At 47.3% G+C, this 23197-nt stretch overlaps 1 protein-coding gene across 1 annotated transcript in view; it reads left to right on the plus strand.

Moving 5' to 3' along the window:
- Positions 1 to 23197, plus strand: part of SLC24A3 (solute carrier family 24 (sodium/potassium/calcium exchanger), member 3) — a 461500-nt gene that overhangs the window by 53951 nt on the left and 384352 nt on the right. Inside the window, exon 2 of the mRNA XM_012657205.1 lies at positions 12869 to 12997. Within this exon, the coding sequence (XP_012512659.1) occupies positions 12869 to 12997 (129 nt within the window). The remainder of the gene's footprint in view (positions 1 to 12868; positions 12998 to 23197) is intronic.

The raw sequence follows: 23197 nt of genomic DNA on the forward strand, positions 1-23197 counted from the left end.
TTCAGGCCGGGCGTGGTGGCTCACGCCTGTAATCCTAGCACTCTGAGAGGCCGAGGTGGGCGGATTGTTTGAGCTCAGGAGTTCGAGACCAACCTGAGCAAGGCGAGACCCCGCCTCTACTAAAATTAGAAAGAAATTAATCGGCCAACTAAAAATATATAGAAAAAATTAGCTGGGCATGGTGGTGCATGCCTGTAGTCCCAGCTACTTGGGAGGCTGAGGCAGGAGGATCACTTGAGCCCAGGAGTTTGAGGTTGCTGTGAGCTGGGCTGACGCCACGGCACTCACTCTAGCCCGAGCAAAGAGTGACACTCTGTCTCAAAAAAAAAAAAAAAAAAAAAAAAATACAGGCATTCAGGGTATTCCAACAGAGCCCTGGGACATGGCAGATTGTGTAGCTGGAATGGAATTTGTCATCTGAAGCTGTGATCACCATGCTGTTCTTAGGAATGTGTATTTATTTAGAAATTATGCATAATTAATATTGTAATATGTATTATATATACATATGTATGAGGTATTATATTTAAGGCTTCTATTTATTTTCGTATTTGTAAATTTTTATATTTAAAAGAGGGATCTCAATACTACATAAGCTTCAGTCTCCATAAAACCTGGATCCACCCCCAGATTTTATATATATGATGAAATATAAATTAAAGAGGAAGAAAATAAAGCTGAAATAAACCATTTAAAAATAATAATTATTACATTTTTAACAGAACAAAACATTTTGATTTTTCTAAAATATTGTAGTATTAATGTCATTATGTTTCTGAGTAATATTTTACTGAGAAAAACATGATTGAATGTAGTTAATCATTGTTGAAAATATTAGTTTCATACTTTGAGATACAGCTGTTTGAAGATTTGCTTATTGTAACTTAAGGTTCAGTTTGTTTTAATATCGAAGTTTAATGGCTGTCTACTTGAAATAGATAATTCACCAAGATACACAGATCCAAATGGAAGATAAGCATCATGGGCTATACCTACTAAATCAACATATTAATTTTTCAATTTCGTCCACCAATTATGCAAAGACTTTTGTTAACATCTTCAAGTTAATTGATGTTAACTTTTGTTAACATCAATTGATTTCAGTTGATTAATCTTGCAAGTTTTCAGAAAGTGTTGCATTTACATATTTTTCATAAATGGGTTCAAAATTCATTGAAACTCTTTGCTTTGGAATATTTTTAATCAGGTTAGATAATTCTGCTTCCAAATTTTAAAGTGTAACATATGAATGTTTTTAGAGTCTACTGATTTTTATCATGGGGTGGCAAAAAATTATTTCTTGATATTTGTTTTCAAAATTCTCTCTCCGTAGAACAAATTTCTTTAGAAAAGCAGCTACTTTTTCACTGGTGGTTAAAATGTCACCTTGAAGGACATGTGTGTGTGGTGGGGGAGAGGGGTGAATGGGTGAGAATGTTTTCTGAAAATATCTGCTAGGTACATACTTAGCTGGAAGCCACATGTCTTCCTAGAAAAGGTTAGCATATATATAGCAGTTGTCTTTTTATAAGAGAGAAATGCATAATTCATCTTTAAGTTCAACGGTTTTTAAAAATTCTTTGCGAAAGATAATCAGTGGACATCTGTATGGTATAAAAAGATTTCACGATTATGCTCCCATCTCATTGCAAAATACTGTAAAGATTTTACTATTTCAAATAATATTGGCAAATCTATTCAACTGAGCCCATGTGAGGTGCATTATGCTGCAATACTTGGAAAGCAAGTGGGCTAGGAAGGGCGGTATGTCCTCCCTGTACTCTGTCTTTGGCCCCTCCCCTGCTGTGGGCATCAAGTGCTCTTCTATTACATTAATTGTGGGATATTTTAAATATTAAGTAAATATGTACTTTTCTTATTTTTAGAGTGGCATGCGATACAGATAGGAAGGTTCTAATGTTTTCTTCCCAGTCTCCAGTACGTCATGTACCCCACCCCCCTGGAGTGCACAGCTCTGAAGGCTGGAGACCCTATTGGCTTTGTGCAGATGACTCTACCCCAGATTTTTAAAAAAAGACTCTTAAAGTCCAAGCTCAGGGGGCATTAGAGGTTAGCTCACTCATGCCTTTCAGTTTTCAGGTGCAGTATTGGGATAAAGTGATTCAACTTCTCCAGCAGCCCAAAGCTAGTGACAGACTGGGGACTAGAATCCCAAGTAGTCAAATGCCTAAGATGGTGAATTTCTGTTACCATAAGCCCAGCTACCCTTGCATGTGGGCCTCACATGGTTTCTGATCAACTTGAGTTGTTTTTGCTTTAAATCCTGAGTCGGGGAGGTGCATTTATGCCACAGAGCAAGATCACCATAGCTCTTTTGTCTAAGAGGACTTGAGGTTAGTTTTTAGTATTGATGACCTCTTCTATTCTCCTCTGCCAGTAAGACTGGCCTTCTTCTCAGGCAAAGAAGGGAGCCAAAAGAAAACAAAAGTGAGGCAAACCCCATCTATTTCTTTGTCTCATCAGAATGTTTGATTGTTTCCATCTAAAGACCATTGCATTTTCTCTACCTCCCTTTGCCCCTGCAGTGTGGTGACAGAATCAGGGTTCAGCCTTGGTTCTTGACTTTGGGACAGGGAAATCTGATTATGAGATCAGGCCAACCCTTAGTCTACCCACTGGCCACATGTGGCTGTTTAAATTTAAATTTACACTAAATCTAAAATTTAAAATTCAGTCTCCAATTGGATAGTCTTATTTAAAGTGAATAACAGCTGGTGGCTACCGTATTGGATAGTGCAGATATAGGACATTCCCATCACTGCACAGAGTTCCTTTGGACAGCACAGATCTAGATTGATCACCACGGTATTTGGGGTTTTCTGCCTTTTAAAGTGTGGGAAATCATCCTGGGGGACATTTCAGGAGCTCAGAAGAGAATGGGTAACCACCCACCTACCAGAAAGGTCTCCATTTAATTTCCCAAGTGTTTCTTGGCAGGTTAGATGTCAGGCCAGATGGTGAAAGAAAAACCCAGTGGGTGTGATGAGTAGCATGTAACTGGCAACCCCTATCTGACTTCAATTTCAGAGCAAGGGATCTACATTATACAAATTGAGTTGCGGGTGCACCTGTCGCCATCTGCCTCCCCACCCCATCCCCATTTCCCCCTTCTTTCCAGCTTTATCACCCGTGGAAAGCTGTCTTGGTTGTGAGACGCCCCCTCTGAGTTAAGTTGGCTTCCTGCCCCAAAATGTGTGTTCAGTGTCATGGGGATGGGTGGGGCACTGGCCGATGCAGTGCTCCCTGCCACCTGAGAAACATGTGGTTTGTTTCATTCCCCCTCGTCAGGTGTGGTGGGCACACAACTTTAGAATTTGCTCCTGAGTCCTGTATGGTAATAGTTAAGGCTCAGCAAAGCTCTTGCTTTTGGAGAGGGTTGACTATAGGTCTGCAGGGTTATTGGGTGAAGAGATAATCCCTCATACCTTCATCTTCTTTCTCCTGCTGGATAGAAGCCATGGCTGGCCAGAGCATCCTCCTCTTCAATTCCATGCCTGCCATTTCACTTCCAAACGCACCTGTTCTCCTGCGGCTGCTCTATCCCACCTGACTGGGGGTCTCTGGGAGTGCTCAGAGCTACTGCAGAAAGTACTGCCCGGGAACTTGCAATTTTCTTTCTGAAACACAGCCCTGCTGGGGTGCATATTTGGGTATAGTGACTCAGACCCTTTCATGGGTGTGCACATTCATTTAAAACGCATAATATAGCCTCACTACTCACAGTGGTGCTGCACTGGCATCCGTGGGGACTAATGAGAAATACAGAATCTCAGAGCCCACCCCGACCTCCTTACTCAGAACATGCATTTTAACAAGGTCCCTAAGTTACATGCATGCATGTGCATTAAAGTTTGCCAAGTGTCTTAGTGAGTTCGGGCTGCTCTAACAGAATACCATAAACTGGGTGGCTTGAACAACAGAAATTTATCTCTCACAGATCTGGAGGCTGGAAGTCCAGGGTCAGGGTGCCAGTGCAGCCAGGTTCTGGCGAGGGCCCTTTTTGGGTTGCAGACTGCTGTCTTCTTGTGTCCTCACATGGCGGAAAAAGGACTAGAGCGCTCTGTGGGGTCCCTCTTGTGAGGGCACAGATCCCCTTCATGGGACTTGGTGATTATGCTCCAGTTTCATTACCTCATTACCTCCCAAATTGGGGGTTAAGATTTCAACATATGAATTTTGGGGGAATACAAGCATTCAGTCCATTGCAAGAAGAAACCCCATATTGAACATTGTATGTGTGGAGAGATGGACAAAGGGGGAGGAGGGGGTGAGAGAGAGAGAAAGAGGGAGAGAGAGACTAGAAAGTAGAAGAGAGAGGAGAAGGGTCCTGCTCAGGTGGGGCTGGTCGGGAAAGATGTCCATGCAGAGGCCTGAGCCTTGAGCCACTATGGATTGTGGAATCTGGGAGAAGCCTTCAGATAGGCAAAGAGGTGGCTGGAGAGCTTTTCACGTGCAGCAAGGGCCAGAGGAAAGGGGGCCTGAGAAGCAAGCGCTGCCTTGGCCTCAGGGCTAAGCTTGGGCCGACTGTCTGCAGACCATCGGGAGGAAGCCAGGCCCTCAGCTGGGGAGCACTCCTGGGCTCAGCCCCACTGGCCCTTAGAAAAGCCCCATTTGCTTTATTTAGCTCAGTGAAGAAAGATGGGCTGTTGTGAAAAGAGAAAGCGCTGAAACCAGGCTGCTGGGACTTGATTTTGTCAAGCCTTTGAAGCAATTTCGGAAGGGAGCTGTTGGGGCAGAGGTGGGAGGAAGCGTCTCGGGGTGTCCACACCCCGTGTGGACGCTGAAGCATCCCCGGCAGGGGCTCACGTGGCCTCAGTGAGGGGCCTTTCTGGTCCCTGGGATGTTAGGGAGACCCTGCATACTGGACTTTAGAGACCGAGAGATCAAGCTGAGCACCGTGCTGGGAGCTTCGAAGCCCGGACCGATGTGTGTGGATGAGGTTGGGGTAAAGTAGGTAAGCGTGGGGCCCAGGGCTTCTCCAGCTTCACCGTGTGCGTGAGTCACCTTGTGAAACGCACGGTCTGATGCAGTGTCCTGCGTTTCTCTTGCCAGGTGATGTTGGTGCTGGTGGCCCGGTGTCCACTCTGAGGACCATGGCTGTAATGCAAACAGTTTCATACAGGCACCCAGAAAACCTGGGTTCTGGCTCAGGTTTGCCACTAAAATTCCTGGGCCTTTCGTGTAAACTGAACTCTCAAGTCAAGGGGCATGACCCTGACCTAGGATCTTTCTGGACACTCCAGGCTTCCCTCTTCCCTTGGGGATTTGGTGATACCTCCCCACGCAGGTGGTGGCTCTAATGAAACACTAGGACACCATGGCCATCTTGCGTATGGAGTTCCAGGCCAGCTTTGGTGGGGACAGGGGGAGCCAGAGTGCTGGAAACAACACAGGTGGGAGGCTGGGTTCTCCAGGTGCTTACAGCCTGTGGTGGGGAGTGAGCGATGAAATAAAGACAGGTTTTGGTGAGGGAGTCCTGGAGGGTCCAGGAAGGCTGCCTGGAGGAAGGGCTTCCCTCTGGAAGCAGCAGGGGATACGTGGGCTCCCCCACCTTTGCGAATTGTACAACTAACTTGCCTGGGTCTGCCCGATGACCACAACAGAATCTGTCTTTGGGGCCAGTTTGGGCTCTTGGCTCAGGCCTTTGGTGTGGGTGCTTTGGGCCATCCCCTGTTCCCACGGCCACCCTTGCTGGGGGCTCAGCCAGCCTGCCCTTCCCATGCCGAGCCTCTGCCAGTGTGGGTGTGGGTGTGGCGGTGGGGCCGTGTAGGGGCCAGTGTCAGGTGGGACGGGAAGGTGAAGGGATTTTGGTGGGAAGTAGGGAGGCAGTGGGCCTCTCTTTGCTCCCCCAGAGGTGAGTTTACATGGGAACTGGTGATGGGGCCAGTCTCCCTGGGTGCAGGACACCAGTGAATGCTGCAGAGCTCACAGCAGAACCCTGGAACCCTGGCAGCTGGGCGAGTGCCCTGCCCCTGCTCTCCCTTTCTCCTGCAGGGCTCCTGCTTTCCCTGCACCCTCAGCCCAGCCCCAGGGCAGGGACCATTTCTGTATACCCTGCAGCTCCCCTTCCAGGTCTTGCAGGCTCTGCAGCCTCCCTTTTCCTGCTGGGAATGCTGCCCTTCAGAGTCTAGGAGCAGTAACTCAGACTCCAGGGTGCCCAGGGGCCTCCTGTGGGTCTTGTTACATGCAGATTCCGACTCTGGTCTGGCCTCAGGAGGTGCCCCAGCTACTGCTCCTCTGACCAGGGGATAGGGACTCCCATGAAGTGCCCATCTCATCTGGGTAGGTGGCTGGGGTTGCTTTCTCTTCGCTTCCCCTCGGAGTGGAAGTGAGACCTGTCCCATTGGACGGACTGAAAACGCTCCACTTTCAACACGGTTCCTTACTGGAATGGAGGTGCAGGGCCTTGACACTGGGAAGTTCGCATCCTGCACGAGAGCTGCTGCTGGGATTGCCGTAGCTGAGCTGGAGACATTACGGGGAGAACCTGACCCAGCCTGCCGGTTTCTCAGCATCTGCTGGCCCACTGGTCAGGCTGTGTAAATGGCTCTAGAAAGAGAGCGTGAATGGAACCCAGGGCCTCCTGCCGCTCAGAGTTCTCCTAGCCATCTTCTCTGGATCTTCCGTTCTCTGACTCTGTGGAAGATTTGAGGCAGTTGCGGGGAACCAATGCAAGGCCTGTTTAGCTTGCAACTCCCCCCTCTCCTGGTGGGTTTGGAGAGCTGGAGCTGGTGGGGTGCAGGCTCTCCACAATTTGTGCTCCTTTCCAAGGACAAATGCAGAAGGAAGCTCTTGTTTCAGCTGGAAAACCCGTGAGAAACAGCCGCATGAACAAAGCCAGGGCTCCCCTCTTCCCCCCAGAGGGTGAGGGTCCTCCTGACACTCTGAGGGCAGGGTCTGGGAGGAGGGCATGTGCAGAGTGCTGCTGCTCTCTCATGGCTGCAGAGCGCGGTCCACTGGCTGCGGCTACGCGAGCCTGACCTCCAGCCCCAGGGTGCAGCCCTGCGGTGTACAGCGTGGAGGCAGCTGTGTAAACTGCAGGGCGGGGTATTGTAGCCTTGGTGAGGAGCACCCGCCAGTCTAGAGAGCCAGTGAGTGCTGCCATCCTCGGCTCTGTTTCTCGTGCTGTTAACTGAGTTTTCTGGAGGTTATTTCCTCAGTGTTGCATTTGGCATTGCAGGACTCAGTTTCTTTATCTGCACATGAGGGGACTGTTGTCCTGGCTCTCTGTGTATTTCAGGATGGTAGTTCTCTCCATCCCAGTTTTCAGAAAGAAAAGCAGTATTCTAGTTTACGGGAGGGAGAGTTAACAGGTCCTCTCAAAGGGAGCCTGTTGATCCCATAAGGTCACTTCCCTCAGCTTCTAGAGCTCTAGAACAAGGCGGAAAGCCCATAACCTGGCCTTTGGAGTCAGATCTGGGTTCGAGTCCTGGCTTGGTCACTTAACTCCATCAGCAGCTGCAGAAAAATGGTCAGCACTCCCTGCAAGAGGATGGAGTGAGATGGTACAGGAAGGGTGCTTGGCACACAGGTGAGGGCCTAAAAGATAGTTATGCTGAGGATGCAGCAAACTCCCCACCCGACACCCGCCCAGGTGTCTGAAGGAGTTAATCCCCTTCAGGGAGCAGGCAGCCCCGCTGCTCTGCCTGGCGGAACCAGTGTTGGGGAAGGGGTGGAAGCCCCGTGGGACAAGGCTGCACGCAGGTGACAGTGTATTAGTTTTAGGGTAAAGGTTGTGAGCTGGGGCTGTTTGTTGAGGGGCACAAAGGGAGATCCATTCTTGGTATGAGAAATCCTTGGGCCTCCAAGCCCCAGTCATAGGGAGGAGGGAAGAGGAGAGAAAGAAAGGAAGAGAGAGAGGGAGTGTTGGAGCACGAGAGGGTGAGCGCACAGCTCTGTAATGGAAACTTGGCATCCGGCCTCGCTTTCTGTCCTTCCTTAGTGCATGTGGCTTGCGTCTCGGATTGAGAACTGGGCTTCCTTCCCTTCCAGCAAGCGCTCCACTATCTCCAGGCCCACTCCTATCCCCCCTTCTCTGCGCCTGCAATCCCACCGGCTTCCTCTGCTGGTGACATGTGGCATGTGAGCCTGCTGCCTCCCCTCTTCGCCCCCCACCCCCTCTCCTGACTAATTAGGCCAACATGCAACTTCCAGGGCCTGGCAGATGAGGAGCCAAGAATGCCGTGGACAGGGGCCAAGTGTTTTTGTTGACATTGCTCAAGTGTAGCTTCGCGGAGCGGCCTCTTTGCCGTAGCAGAGAAGTCCAGGGAAGCTGGGGAGGTGAGCACGGGGAGATCAGGGAAGACAGCCAGCGTGGGCACCTCTCCATGTCCCCTTTGCCTTCCCTACCCTCTGAGCCTTCCCCACCACCCACCCTCTGCCCCTCCTCCCTAAATGCAAGAAAGTAGCTCTTCATGTCATGGTCCATGGGACCAGCGGTCTCCAGGAAATCAACACCGGGCAGAGTGCCGTGCACAGGGTGGGGGCTTTAGAACCATGTTATTCTTTTGTTTGTGATGCTTTCAAGGGGTGATACTCTTGCTTCACTGCTTTCCTAATATAGTCATGTGTCGCTTAATGACGGGAGTACGTTCTGAGAAATGTGTCATGAGGCGATTTTGTCACTATATAAATATCACAGAGTGCACTTGCAAGAGTTTAGGTGGTGTAGCCTACTGCACACCTAGGCTGTGTGATATAGCCTGTTGTTCCTAGACTGCAAACCTGTACTGAATACCGCAGGCAAATTGTAACATAATGGTCTGAGTTTGTGTGGCTAAGCGTATCTAAACATAGAAAAGGGACAGTGAAAATACGGTATTATAATCTTATGGGACCACCTTTCCATATGCCATTCATTGTTGACAGAAACATTGTTACACGGTGCATAACTATGGTTTCTCGGAAAACAACCATCTTTGAAATAGGTCCGGTGAGACAGTCTTCACCCCGAATACAGGGTGTCCCAAAAGTGGCCATACATAAGGAAAATGGGAAGTGGGACACCCTGTATTATACGGTGCAGGCTGCATTATTGAGCTACCTTACTATAGCTGCTTAATGCAACCCCGATGGATTTTGTCCTGCCCAGGGACCTGCCAAGAATTTGGCCTTTGAGGTCAAATCCTCATTCTGCCACTTGAGGGACATGTGATCTGGACACATTATTTAACCTCTCTGTGTGTCAGTTACCTTATTTGCAAAATGGAGCTGATATTTCCCTGTAGGGCTTTTATGCATGAAGATGAAACAGTGAAGAATGGAAAGTTTGCTGTACACAGTAGACGATCAGTGAATGGAAGCTGTGATAGCTACTGAATGGTAGTTGGTGTGGTCGTGAATTGGCTCTGATCTTAGGCAAATTCACTCCTACTCTGACTTATTTATTCCAAAGGTTAAGTTCACCCCAGAACCAACTGCCCCTTCCTACCTCAGCAGGAATTTTATGAAGACAAATGAACTGGGGTATAGTATTGTCAAACTTGGTTCTCAATGGGAAGGAAATGAGTGCAACGTGTCACTTTCGTCACTCTGACTTTCTCAGGCTCTGGTCTCTGCGTTACTCTATCAGTGGTCAGTGGTCAGACGTATTTTGGCTGAGATGAAAGTTTGTAGGTTTTGGACTCCAGAGGCGCTGCCTTAATAGTCTCTAATTTCTGAAGATATTGAATCATTATGTTAAAAAGTCCTCTAATTTTCTGCTACAATAGCTGGCTTTATTTTTACGTCTCTTAATTGGTATCAGCTTTTCTCTCAGAATTACAGAACCATGGAAACTTGGCATAAGAAAGAACTTTGGAAGTAATTGGAAAGGATATTCTTGCTTCTTTGCAAATCTTTGGGGTCTTCCTGAACGTTAGGATTGCAGCACCACAAAGCATTTTTCTTTGGCCCATGTTATGAGAATAGCAGAGTGGCCAATCTGCCAGCCATAGCCCGACTCTCGCTTCAGATACCGTGTGGGTGTGCGGATACCATGCTACTCTCCCGTGTCGCTGGGTTCTAGCAGAGGCCATGGCTCCCTGCCTACGTCGCTCTGTTCTGACCTCTTTAGCGCAGGCCAGCACAGTCCGGCTTCGAGCACCTGCATCTCATTGTCCAAGGCCTTTTTCCGAGCGCTACCTTGGACACCCACCTGGCAGGCTGGAAGTGCTGGTGAATCAATGTCCTCTTTGAACAGCCTCAACCAATGTTAGATCAAGAGTAGGAAGATAAATACCCAAGCTCCCTCATCCCTGGGGTGTCTGAGACGCGTGTCTACACTGGCTCCCAGAGCTTTCCAAAAGGGTCAAGTTCTAGTTATTCATTTTGGCAACTGGCTTGAAAGGCACTGTCTATTGGCCAGTTCCTCTTCCCCATCCTACTTCCCCACTCCCGTGCCAGTTCTTCCTCGGATCACCTCCCACACAAACCACGTGGGCTCAAATCTGCCTCTCGGGCAGCTTCTGTGGAAACCCAGCCTGAGACAAAGGGGATGCCTTTCTCCACACTTTCGGATTATATTTGATAATATGGCGTTATAGTCACATTTAGGACTGCTTGATGGAGTTCAAGGCCACTCACCTTACTGTTTCTTCATGAGTCTTTGAGATTTTTTTTTTTTTGTCTGCTTGTCACTATTTTTTTTTTTTTTTTCAGCATGTTATGGGGGTACAGATGATTAGGTTACGTATGATGCCCTTACCCTCCCTCCCCCCCAGGTCCGAGCTTCAAGTGTGTCCATTCCCCCGGAGGTCACTATTCTTAATCATGAGAATCAACCATTCGGGTTATCGAGACTACACAAATGCCTTGCTTTGACCTAGACTTATTTTTTTGCAACTGTCCTCACAGTTTTGGCTAAGCTGATACATGTGTCTACCATGTGGGATTTTGTATTTCAGAGTCTGAAATTATTGTTTATTCTTGTTAGGTTCCACTCTCCTCCCCCCACTGCCCCCTGCCCCTTTTTTTTTTTTTTTTTTTTTTTTGAGACAGAGTCTCACTCTGTTGCCTGGGCTAGAGTGCAATATGCATAAGTTTTAATTTGTGATTAGATATCTTGATAAATTTACTTATGGAATCAGGGTCTACATTTTACTGGCAGCAGTGGGGGGAAGACCTCAACACATGAGTTGCTGATATTATGTGTGTCAAGCATTATGATTTCCAGAAACTTCAATGAGTCTCACTTTATCTACTTATAAAGGGGGAAGAGCTATTTCAGCTCACACTTGCTGAGCACCTACCCTGAGCCAGCGGTGACTAGGTGTTGGAGAGACGATGTCCACGCTCCCCCTTTCCTGAATGGTGTTGTGAGGCTCAAGTTTGATAACGAAGGTGAAACCATTTGACAAGCTGAATCTCCGTGGAAATGGAGGAGTGGGCATGAGGCCCTTCGGCTCCTCAGTGGCCACTTCAGACACCGCGTTGAAGTGGGTGGGTGCCCCGTGTGGCCTCATGTGAAGGCCGCTGGGCCCAGGGACTAAGCCCTGGTCTTGTATTTAGATCCATTTTTTGCCCACAGCAACCGTGGACACTGCAGAGGCAGCATGGCCTCATGTCACTTCTTTCTTTAGTACTGAGCCCCTGGAAAGAGCCACCTTGGCTGCTGTCTCTGACTCCCTGTGACCCCCTGCGGTCAAGCTCCAACTGTTCTTTCTCTGCCTTCATCTTACTTGATCTGTCTGTGGTCAAGGTTGTTGGCTGCTCTCTTGTTCTTGACATTCTTTCTGCTCACCTTCCATGATACCAGCTTTCTCTGTTCTTTCCCTTCTGCTCATGATCCTTTGCTGAATTCTTTTGCTCTCCTTGCTCTCTAAAGGATGTTGGGTTCCACTATTCCTTCTCTCCAGGCGACCCAATCCATATGTATGCCTCACACCCTTCCCTGCTGGCTGATGGCTGCTCTGAGGCATCTCCACCCACATTATTTGGACAGTACACCTCCCTTCCATGCTCTGCAGACACCTCAGACCCAATGTGCCCTAAACAGATGCACTGCCTTCTCCTCTCCGCTGTGCTCTGCAGCTTCTGTTCTTCCTCCTGGTACCTCCATCCCACAGTTATCCCAGGCAGAGCCCTGGGCACAGGTACATGCTTGCCCCCAACATGCCTTCTGTGGTGTACTACTTTCTAGTTCATGCCTTCATCTCTTGCGGATTGAAGACTTGCTATGTAGTGCTCACTGGCCTATGCTTTGGCAATAGTGAAGTGGTGTCTTAGCTTGGTAACCTCCCCAGAGGCAGATCCTGAGCTGGTGTTTATTTGGGAGGTGGTTCAAGGAAATCCTGGTTGGGGCTAGACATTGGTGGTCTAGAGCCATCTCACATGGACTCAGTGGAGGTGAGCATGTCTGGCTCTCCCCAGCCCCATTTTGAATGATGTCATGTTGGGATCTTGAAATGACCATGATGGGAATGTTGACACCATGGAAATGGCCAATGGCTACAAATCAGGTCTTCCCTCCTACACTCTGAGAGTTGGTTTTTAAACATTTCTCAGCATGTCATTGGGAGCAGAGAGTAGAGACAGGGAAGGGACAGCAGCTAGTAATGTGTGCTTTATCAAGAGGGTCACATTATAGACAACTGGAGCTTAATCCCACCGGGGAAAACTCTGGAATCCAGTTTAGGATATACACATCAAAGCCATCCCGCTCACATGGTGAGGTATCTGTACACATTTCCCACCAGACATTGGCCAAAGGCTGCCTCCGTTGGGCCCAGGAGAACCCAGAAGCCAGAGGAAGCCCTCAGGCAGTCAGAGGCAGGGTTGCCTGGGGCTAGGCAGGGCTGAGTGAAGGAGGGTCAGTGCTGGCTGAAACCCAGCTTGGAGTGATGTGTGGTTCTTGTCTCTTTCTTCCCAGAGCTTGACCTCATGGACCTCATAGGGGAAGACAGAAAGTGGATGGTGGGGAGGAAGCTGATGCAGGTGAATGATACTCTGACTTCTGAAGACGCAGGACTGCGGAGCAGCAGGAACTGCACTGAACCAGGTAACAGGTGGCTGCACACGGGCAGGGGTATCATTTTCTCTGGTGATGGCTGAGGAAGTGTTGGATGCCTGTTTGTTCTTTGAGTTCTAATTCAGAGAGGCTTTAAGGACATTTAGGGCAGGATCTCAGAAACTCAAAGGTGAGATCATAAGGGACTATGAAGGTGTTTTTATACCTCTGTGTTCTTTTCCTAATGGAGCTGGGGAAAGGTAAGTCCAAGGCAGTGAAGCTCCTGACTCTGTGCTGGTATCACACGTGGAGGCTGGTGCTAGCTAGTGAGAAACTGAGTCAAGGGTACGGAGGGTGAGGTCATTCTGTGGCCACCCTTGCTTGGATCCCTGGGATCCTCTGCATGGTTTTCAGTCAGGAGCCTTATTTCTGTTACAGTAAGGACACAGGCTTTGGGCCAGATCCTCACCCACGATGTTGATCTTTTGGAAGAAATGAATTTTCTTTTATCAGTTGTTATATTTGATATCTATTGTGTCTTTCCTCAGAAAGGTATATGGAACATTTTACCTCTAATATTACTGGACTACTAAAGAAAACAAACATAAAGGGGTCAACAGGAGCTAGGAATTGTCAGAACCCTGCTCACCAAGCCTCAGGGAAATGACAAGTACCGCTTTGGGTGAATGAGGCCCCTGACGGTTTAGACCAGGTCTCGGCAAACTTGTTCTGGAAAGGGCCAGTCAATAAGTATCTTAGGCTTTGGAGGCCACATATAGTGTCTGTAGTATATTCTTAAAAAATGCTTTTTTAAAATGCTTTGAAATTTTAAAAATCATTCTTAGCTCACAGTGGGTCTGTGGCCCTGTTTTGTCGCCATCACTTGCACTTCTCGGCTCTCTGGGGCCTTCCCCCATTGCCCGCTGGGGACTCAGGCCTCGTGTGTGCCCCTTTCAAAGGGAGCTCAACAACATGTTGATTCCGCATTCAAAGGCCTATCTCGTTTTTAGTGTCACCATGGAAGGACATAAATGGTCTTTATTGCCCCCCAAAGAACCATAGACCTTTGAGGAGAGCAGGTGTTTTAGGGAGTTGTGTGTCTGTTCTTTTTCGGGAAGGTGGGTAGAAGTGCCCTTCCCCACCATGCTCAGAATCTTAACAGTCAGCTCAAAGCAAAGCTGGAAAGAATTAAAAATAGGTTGTCTACTCCCCCATACCAAAAACAAAACAAAACAAAACAAAACAAAACAAAACCCAAACCCTACATAATCTATATTCCTCAAGCTGGAGAATTCAAGAGTTACTGTGGCTGTTATTAAATGCTCACAAGGAACATTCTTGAAGGTCAGTGAAGCCCATGGGCAGCTACATGAGGTAGAAATAAAAATAGCCATAAAGGCTTTGAGTGGCCCCACTGAGGGGCTGAGCCCAAGGGAGGTTTCCCAAAGCCTGGCCTGAGAGTAATGACAGGTGCAGGCTCTGTGCTAAGAGCCCTATTTGCTGCTCTGGTCTTGTAGACAAATAGTTTTCAACATCTTTCTCCTACTAATAGGCTGATAATGATAATAACTGAGATGTTAGGAGCAAGGACACACAGTATCAGAGAGCCCCATTGTCACCTGTGGTATGGGAAAGAATGGAGTCAGGCATGACTTGGTGACCAGCTTTGAGTGTGGGTTCGGCCACACACAGGGTTTGCAGGGAGGCAGGGCTTTTGTTCCCTGTTGCCAGGGCTGTGTTTGTGGGGGAAGGTGGGCGCCCTCCCCATGAGTAGCATTGCTCACTGTATTAGGAAATGCCTTTCTCAGAGTGACAGGTGTTTTAATGTGCTTTTAATAAAGTGCATTAAAAGCCACTGCAAGAGAGGAAATGACTCAGCTTCACAGGTAGAAAAGAAAATGTCCAAGTTGATAAAAAGAGCACAAAATCAAGACCTGCAAGTGTTGGCAGGGAGGACACAGGGAAAGGGAGAGGAAGAAAGGCTTCAGGAGGAAAGTGGGAGGAAGCAAAAGAGAGCTCAGTCATGCTGTGTAGAGCAGGTCCACAAAGAATATGGGGCCAGGAGGGACATTCTTGATTTCCTCATCTGTAGCCTAAGATGACTGGGCTTGATTTCTGGGGCCCTTGATTTGGAACCAAATGGTTTGGGGAAGATGATCATGCTTGAAACAGGAAGAGTCCTGTTCAAATCCTATCATGTCAAGGGCTGACTCAGAACCTACAACCTCCATAAAGATTGCTGGGACCACCCTAGACTGCAGTGGCTATTCTCTTTTCTTAATCCTGTTAGTATAAAATAGCTCTAACTGCACTGTCCAATGTGGGTATTCAATGGTGATTTAAATTCAAATAAATTCAAATCAAATAAAATTAAAAATGCTGATTCTCAGTTGCACCAGCCTCATGTCAAATACCCAACAGACACATGTAGCTAGTGGTTACCATAATTGAACAGCACGGACCATAGAACATTTTCATTGTCACAGAAAGGTCTATTGGACAGGCTGGTCTAGAACCTTCAGTTGTCTTTGGACATATCTCCTGTCTTTGCAGCCTGCTTGCAAACATCTCAAGGATGTAGAGTGGGTATGTAAATCCGACAGCGCTATCTCTAACCTAAGTCTTGGGTCCATGCTCACTTGAGTTTGAATCCCAGCTTACAAGCTGTGGGCTTTGGCAATAGTCAGGTTCCCTAAGGCTCTGTGTGCTTCTCTGTGAAGTTGAGATAATCATTCTGACCTTTCATGACTGCTGTGAGAATTGGTAATGAAGTAACAAAGTACGGACAGCTTCACACCCCATGTTTGATAGCTCTATATAGGAGTGAGGTCATGAATTTCCCACTGTCTGCTGGGGAGTGCCCATCTCCTCATTATGGGCAAGGCACAGTGCAAGATTCCTAGAGCAACATTCTGCAGCCACTCCCCATGAGAGCAAGCAGATACAGCTTGTCTGGTTCTGTCAACAGGCCGTGCCCACAGGTGGCCAGGTCTGAGCAGTCAGCAGTGCCATCTTCTCACACAGGCAAGCCTTGAAGGTCCCGGGCATGGTAATGAGTGCCACTACCTCTGCCCAACCATCTGTTTCTAGCAACAGTGTGAGCAAAGCATTGCCACAGACAGCATGGCCCTGGTTACCTGGCACTCTTACCAGAATGCTGTGGAAGGCTGCTTCTCAGTCGGGACTGAACAGATATTTTAAGAAAAGTTGAGAACCAAAGTACTCGTAAGGTTCTGATTTAGGTGTACAATTTTAATAGCATTCATGTGTCTGCCTCTGATTTGTTGTGTAGGAGATTGAGCTGGAGGGAGCCAAGGGCAGGTCACTCCAGGACATTGCTCCGTTTCCCTTAGGAGGCCCCATACACAATGGCTATTACTTTTGTTGGTTGAATATAATGGTGCCTGCTCTCCAAAGTCATAACTATAGGGGCCTGTGGTTTCTGGGCTCACTCCCTTCCTCTTTGCAATGACGTCAGCAGCAGCAGCATGCTTGACAGAGATGGCGGATCAGGGTTCCCTGTGTGCTTGGAAGGGTGATCACACAGGGACTTGAACATTTGGGGTACAGTGTGTGTCCTGGTCGTGGGAGTAGTGGTGGCGAGGTCACAGGCAGGAGTTAATTGGGTGCCTGTCGTAAAGTACACCCAGTTGCCACTTGTGATGTCACAGGGCTTCTCAGACTGTAGACCATGCTGTTGGAGCCCCTGGCTTTAGATGCCATTAGAGTAAGGCTGTGGGTTCAGGCACTGGAGCTGGAATTGCTTCTATTCTGGCCTTATTTCCTGCTGGGGACGTGGGGCTGCTTTGCCTCTCAGATGCCCATTTCCTTACCTATGAAATAGGTCTTCAATTAAATTTATCCCTTCTATTGCACAAATTCAATAATTGCAAGAAATTTCAAGAATAGAAATTCACAAAAACTTCCACCCCATTGCACAAATACCCTAACTTCCCTTAATAAGTGCTGTGTTTGCAAAATTCTATGTTATGCTTTAACTCTTCTTCTTCTCCCTCTACCCTCTTCCTCCCTCTCCTGTCCTCTCTCTCTCTCTGAAAACCAGGAGCCCAGAACAACCAGTTTGTGGGCCAGGGGAAGCCTAGGGTGCCTGTTATAAAATGGCAGTGCTGTCTGTGACTGGTGTGGCAACAGCTGAGTGACATACTCTTCCTATGACAGCTGCTATTTTAAGGGTATTGCTTTTTACATTTTGTATTTTTAAAAAATGGCGTTCTTCCTCTGCCCCGCAAAGACCTAATTTTGGTGGAAATTTGTGACATATGTATTTTGTTAACCTCCAGAACTGTAGGAACAAGACTGACCTCTGGGCTCCAAATTTTTTTTTTTTTTTTGCAGTTGTTCCAGCACTCTGTGAATTTTTAAGGTTGTTTTCTTAGCTTGACATTGCTGATTTAATCTGAAGCCTGGAAACATTTTTTGGGGGGGCAAATAACACTTGGAATTGTTTATTCAGATGACCTATTAAGAGAAATTTAACTTTGAATACATTTGATCCACAGAAAATTAAGTTAGCTAAATGTAATATTGAGGGTGGTGGACAACTGTAGCAGAAATGAATTCTTTGTAATATTTATTTGTACACTTTGCAGAATTGTATTTATACACTTTGTAGTCTGTCTCCAGAAAAATCCATTATCTTTGTGTTTTCAGTTCTTTGGTATTTTAAGGAAATGAGCTTTTCCTCAAAGTGCCTCTTTCAAATAAACTTTGGAAGAAGGAAAAATACTTAAAATGATGGCCTTTGGTATGGGCTTCACTGTAAGATTGCTAGATTTCCTTCCGGTAAAGGATCATCTCACTCTGACTTCCTGGCTAGTTGGGCCTAAGGTGTCTGCAGGTAAGAACACTTGTCCTGTGTTGCAAGACCAAGGTGAGGCTAGCAGGGCACTGGCCCTAAGGGGATGTACCAGGAGTGTTTACCAGATCAGGTGTTTACTGGAATAGCCAGAAACCAGAATATCTGGGAGTTAAATATGAATTGCAATAGAGGAAGGAAGCTGGAAGGCCATATGAGAGAAGCAATATGAGGGTAGGTTCCAGGGGTGAGTGGGGTCCATACACAAGAACTGAAGCCCAGACGCAGATCAGCAAGCAGAGCAAAGCGGTTCAGGGCACTGGCTGTGAACACAGGGGATCTCACTATTCTGGGGTTTAAACCATAACATCGGGGTTGGCTGGTTTTAAAATCACAGGGCTGGGCATGACCAATCCACAGAGCATGAAAGGGCCAACTTTCTCATCTTCTACATGAATAGACCATGATCCAGAGGAGATGAAAAACCTGCCCAAGGCCACAGGGCTTGTCAGAAGCAAAGTAGGGCCACAAAACTCCCACACAGTACTCGCTACATATTAATAATTGAATAGAAAACCTGATGTTCACACAGTCTAGAGTAGCTCTATCCAGTAGAAACATAATTCGTGCTACAAGTGTAATTTTAGATTTTCTAGTAGCTACATTACAAAAGAAGGAAACAGGTGAAATTAATTTTGATAATGTATTTTATTTAACCAAATATTCTTCAAAATATTAGGAATGACAAATTGCAATCACCTCAGTGTGGTTATTTCTGGGTTTGAACCCAGGAAAGAACTAAATTTAAAGTCTTAAGATCCATGCAAATGTTATTTTACTAGCTCACAAAACTTTCACTGACTTCTCTCTGCAGTTGTAATTCTCATAATGATTCAGATAATAGCTGTTGACGTTCTTAAGTGGAACAAATCAGAAACTAATATGATCTCTTTTTTGATTTGTATCACATGCTTTACTGAATTAGTTAGAGAGGGTAATAGAAGCTGCTGTAACAGAAAAGTTGTCCAGATTCGGGGATTTAACACAAGAGAAGTTTTATTTCTTTCTCATGTAAAGTTCTACTCTGTGGTTGGCCTTGTTGCAAGAAGTGGTCCATGGACTCTGGATACTTCCATCTGGAGGCTTTCCCATCCTCACCTTGGCTTCCAAGGTCTCTGTGCTTCATTGCAGTAAGGGGAATGAGCGGGGAGGATTGTGGGCAGGTAGCAGGGTTTTATGGGTGAGATGTTCACTTCTGCACACATTCCACTGGCCAGAGCTCAGTCACATGACAGCTTCTAACCGCAAGGGAGATTGGGACGTGTATTAATACATTAGCAGAATGTGGAAAGAAGAAGAGAAAACAGCTTTGGTGAACAGCTAGCTAGTCTTTGCTACATTAACTTCCCCCAAACTTGTTTCTTTTTGGAAAAAAAAACCACAACAAATTTCCCAGCTTTCCTTTACGCTTATCTTATTACAAAAGCAAAATACTCCCACCGTGAAAACACAAAAATCCAAATTTATGTCTTCCAAGCCTGGCTTTAGCTCTTGGCTTCATCTTCGCGATTCTCGATTGATCATGGTGACACAATCTGATTCTCTTTTCACTGTGGGAGTTTCATCAGTGAGGTAGAAATTGTCCCTGTAGTGCCTATTTGCAAATTGCATCTTTTCTTTGGAAATACAAGAACCCTGGGGAAAGTAATGAGTGTTTTTGTGTAGATGAAGTCATTGGCAGTCAATCATGTGGAAAGAGCTTGAGTTCTGGGGTAAATCCTAAATCCCAATTCTGTTGCCTTTGACCCACGTGATGCCAGGTGAGTTTCCTAAATTCTTTGAACCTCATTTCCACCCCATATAAAATGCAAATTAAGATGCCTTCATCACAGAGTTGTGGTGACCATTCAGTGAAGTAAGCTTGGTAAAGCGGCTGGGCTTCATATGTGCCCATAGTGTGTGCTGAGTAAATTGTAGCTACATTGTCTTTGTTACCAGAAGGACAATGGAGGGTGGACTTATGGCAGTCATTTATAAGGACTGTACCACTCTCAGGCATATTAGAGCATTGTGGGATTATTCAGATTGTTTTAAGGATGAATAAGGTATTGAGTGTAGTTCAGCAACGATGCAACATAAGAATTGGGCTGTGTGAAGGAGACATTCAGACGTATTAAGCAGGAGGTTTCTGATTAACGGATTTTTCTGATCTGAAAGGCCACTATGATGATCAACAGGATGAAAGAGGGAGTAGAGGATTTTCTACTTCATACTATCGAAGAGTTTAAAAGTCTCAGGCAGTGAGAGGAAAGAGACAGACGCGATTCATTCCTTCCAGCTTCGATATCCTTTTAGGATGTTTTCGTTGAGGCATTCTTTTAAACCCTGTTCTTTGAAGGCAGCCCAAGCAGCTTAATCCAGTAAGTGATGCCTGGAATCTTCCTGAAACACAGGTAGAGGATGATAAATGCAGAGGTTTAGTGGGCCTGTTGGCAAAGCACTTTAGACATTTCCAAGCATTTTCACATTCGTCAGCTCATTGGAACACATTTGGTCCTTGGAACAGATACCTCAAGGTCAGGAATGACTGTGTTATGATGCTCAGTTGGTAGATTAGTTAGTGTGAGACCAAGACAAGTTGAGTTAAAGAACTGAGAATTCGGTCATAAATGCGAAGACAAGCTCAGGGATTATTACTTCTAGTGGATTCCAGTGGCTTCCAAACCCTTTTCCTCTGAGCCACGGCTCAACGAATAAGAATCTTTGTCCAAATTGGGCCTGTTGATGGTGGAAATTTTCACCCCCAAGGTGTAGGTATTAGGAGATGGGGCCTTTGCGAGGTGATTAGGTCATGAGGGTAGAGCCCTCAGGGATGGGATTAGTGCCCTTGTAAAAGAGGCCTGAGAGTGGCTCCTCAGCCCTTCCGCTATGTGAGGACATAGCAAAAAGGCGCCATCTGTGATCCAGGACGCGTACCCTCACTAGACACCGAGTCTACCAGCACCTGGATCTTGGACTTCCCAACCTCCAGAACTGCGAGACATATATGCCGTTGTTTATGAGCCACCCAGGCTGTGGTATTCTGTTATGACAGCCTGAGTGGACAAAGACACCAGTGAGCCCCGCAGCCTGAGACCCACCTCGTGCACTGGCTGTCTCTGTAAAGCTGGCTGAGGGGAGGACGGCTGGGCCTGCCAGCCAGCAGGAACCATTAGCAAGCCGGCTAACAAACAAACAAAGGCGGCGCATCAGCCGAATCTAAGGCACCAAATCTCTCTTGCTGCGGGTTCCACATTCATTCAGTGCTCCTCATGAGTCATAGGAACATTCCTTATTATACTTCATCTCAGGGGCCTTGGGTTTTGTATCTAAGCTTTCTTCCCCTGAGAAACACCAGGATGGCATATAAACCTAGCTGTATTTTAAAATCCTTGTGTATTATAGTTGGGAAGGAATGTTCCTGCCTTGTCCTGCCTGTGGACCTAATCTTGCCATCTGGCTCTTTGCTGCCTTGGTGCTCGTCTCTCCCCCCACTCAGAAGCTGGGCTGGCCACGGCACAGAGCTGAGGAGCCTGTGGGATGAAGACAGGGCCTTGGGTCACTGACCCCTTCTCCCCTCCAGCCACCCTCTGACCTTAGTGTGACACTCCCAGGCATGGGAGGACTCTAGGGCTTCAGGGCAGGATGAGCCCCAGGGAGGCCCAGCCTCTCTCCCCAAAGGCTCACCTCCGAGTCTCCAGGCCTGACCCATTTCTCAACAGGCTCCAGGAAAGGGGGCAGCCTGGATGAGGGCTGCAGGAGTTGGGGGGTGCAAGCTACCGCACTGGCGGTGCTTTGCACAGAGGCTCCAAGCATGGGCTGCCTGTGGCCAGTGAGCTGACAGCCACCCCTTCAGTTGTGTGCCCTGGGGTAGCCCCACCTAGGCCCGGGGCAGAGCTCACATTGCACCCCAAAGGGTGAGTTGAAATAAGTACATGTCTGGGTTATCATATGGGTGTTTCTGAGGTTCCTAATAGTGTTAATCCCATTTCATTTGGTTGAAATTTCTATAATAGAACAATAAAATCCCTGAATTAAAGATTAGCAGCCTTTTTTAGAATCCGACTCAGAACAAAATGGATCTGGGCTCAGCCCAGTGGCTTATTATCCATCCCTGTCAAGGCCTTTGTACCAGAAATACAGCCTGGGCTCCGCAGCCCTGAGCCTGCAGTCGGACTTCAGGGCTCCCCTGGCATCTGCACTGCTGGGGTCAGGGACACTGGTTTCAGAAAAGAAAGGCAACAAGCTGCAGACCTCTGACACAGGCTGTTATGCAGGGAGCAAGGACTGGGCCCAAAGATAGGCTGGACTCATTTAAGCTTCTGTCACCTCAGTCACTAAATGGACACTCAGAGCATCCACACTGCCTGGGGTTACGCGGAAGGCTTCAGACAAGGAGTGCTCGTGATTTGTAATTGTGAAGTACTCCTGGGCCCAGTTCGGGCTGTGGGGCCCTGGACCAGCCATGTAACCTCCCAGAGCCTTGGTTTCCACCCCTGGGAAATGGGGACAATTCAAGGGACAAATAGAAAGAGGCAATGGAATAAAGTGTCAGCACACAGCCAAAGCTCAGCTGTGAGTGGGAGCCCATTTCCCGGCACCCACTCTGTGTGGGGCCCGAGGGTCTCAGAAACAGGGTCTCAGTTCGTCACGCGTGGGAGATTGTGATTATCATTCATGCCATTGATTCCTTTCTCTGCTTTTTAGAGCATGGGAGGTTTCTATGATAGGAGGCGAGTAAAATGAATCTGACAGGTACTAATACTATAAAACCCAGGTGGAAACTAAAAATAGTCTTAGTTGTCACAGCTCAGGAACCTGGCACATGAACAGCCTGTCAGTATCAAAGGAAGCCTCCCCATGGAGCTTTTCCTGGGGAACGGGAATTCCACGTATGCTGAAATCTTGTTGATTTGCCCTGAGCAAATCCATAGAAAACCCCCAATGATGGGGGTGTTGGTCTTCAGATTGAGTGTGTAGGTTGGGGTACAGGACGGGTCACCAGGGATGCAGGAGATGGACTGAGGGACATGAGTGGGTGGGAAAGAAGAGGGCTCGCTATGCACTTGACTCTGACCTGTTTGTCTTCGTCGGGGCTACTAAAACAAAATATCACAGACTGAATGTCTTCCAAACAACAGAAAGGTGTTTCTCACGGTTCTGGAGGCACCAGCAGAGTCAGTGTCTTGCAAGGGTTTCCTGGTTCTTAGATGGCGCTTTTTCTCCCTAACCTCACTGAGGAAAGGGCAAGGGAGTTCTCTGGGGTCTCCTGTATAGGGACATTGATCCCATTCCTAATCACGTTCCCAGAGGTCCCACTTCTTCATATCTCGGGAGTTAGGATTGTAACATATGATCTTTGGGGGAACAGAAACATGCAGACCATAGCATCCTTG

Source organism: Propithecus coquereli, unplaced genomic scaffold, assembly GCF_000956105.1.
Source record: "Propithecus coquereli isolate 6110/MARCELLA unplaced genomic scaffold, Pcoq_1.0 Scaffold533, whole genome shotgun sequence".
NCBI lineage: Eukaryota > Metazoa > Chordata > Mammalia > Primates > Indriidae > Propithecus > Propithecus coquereli.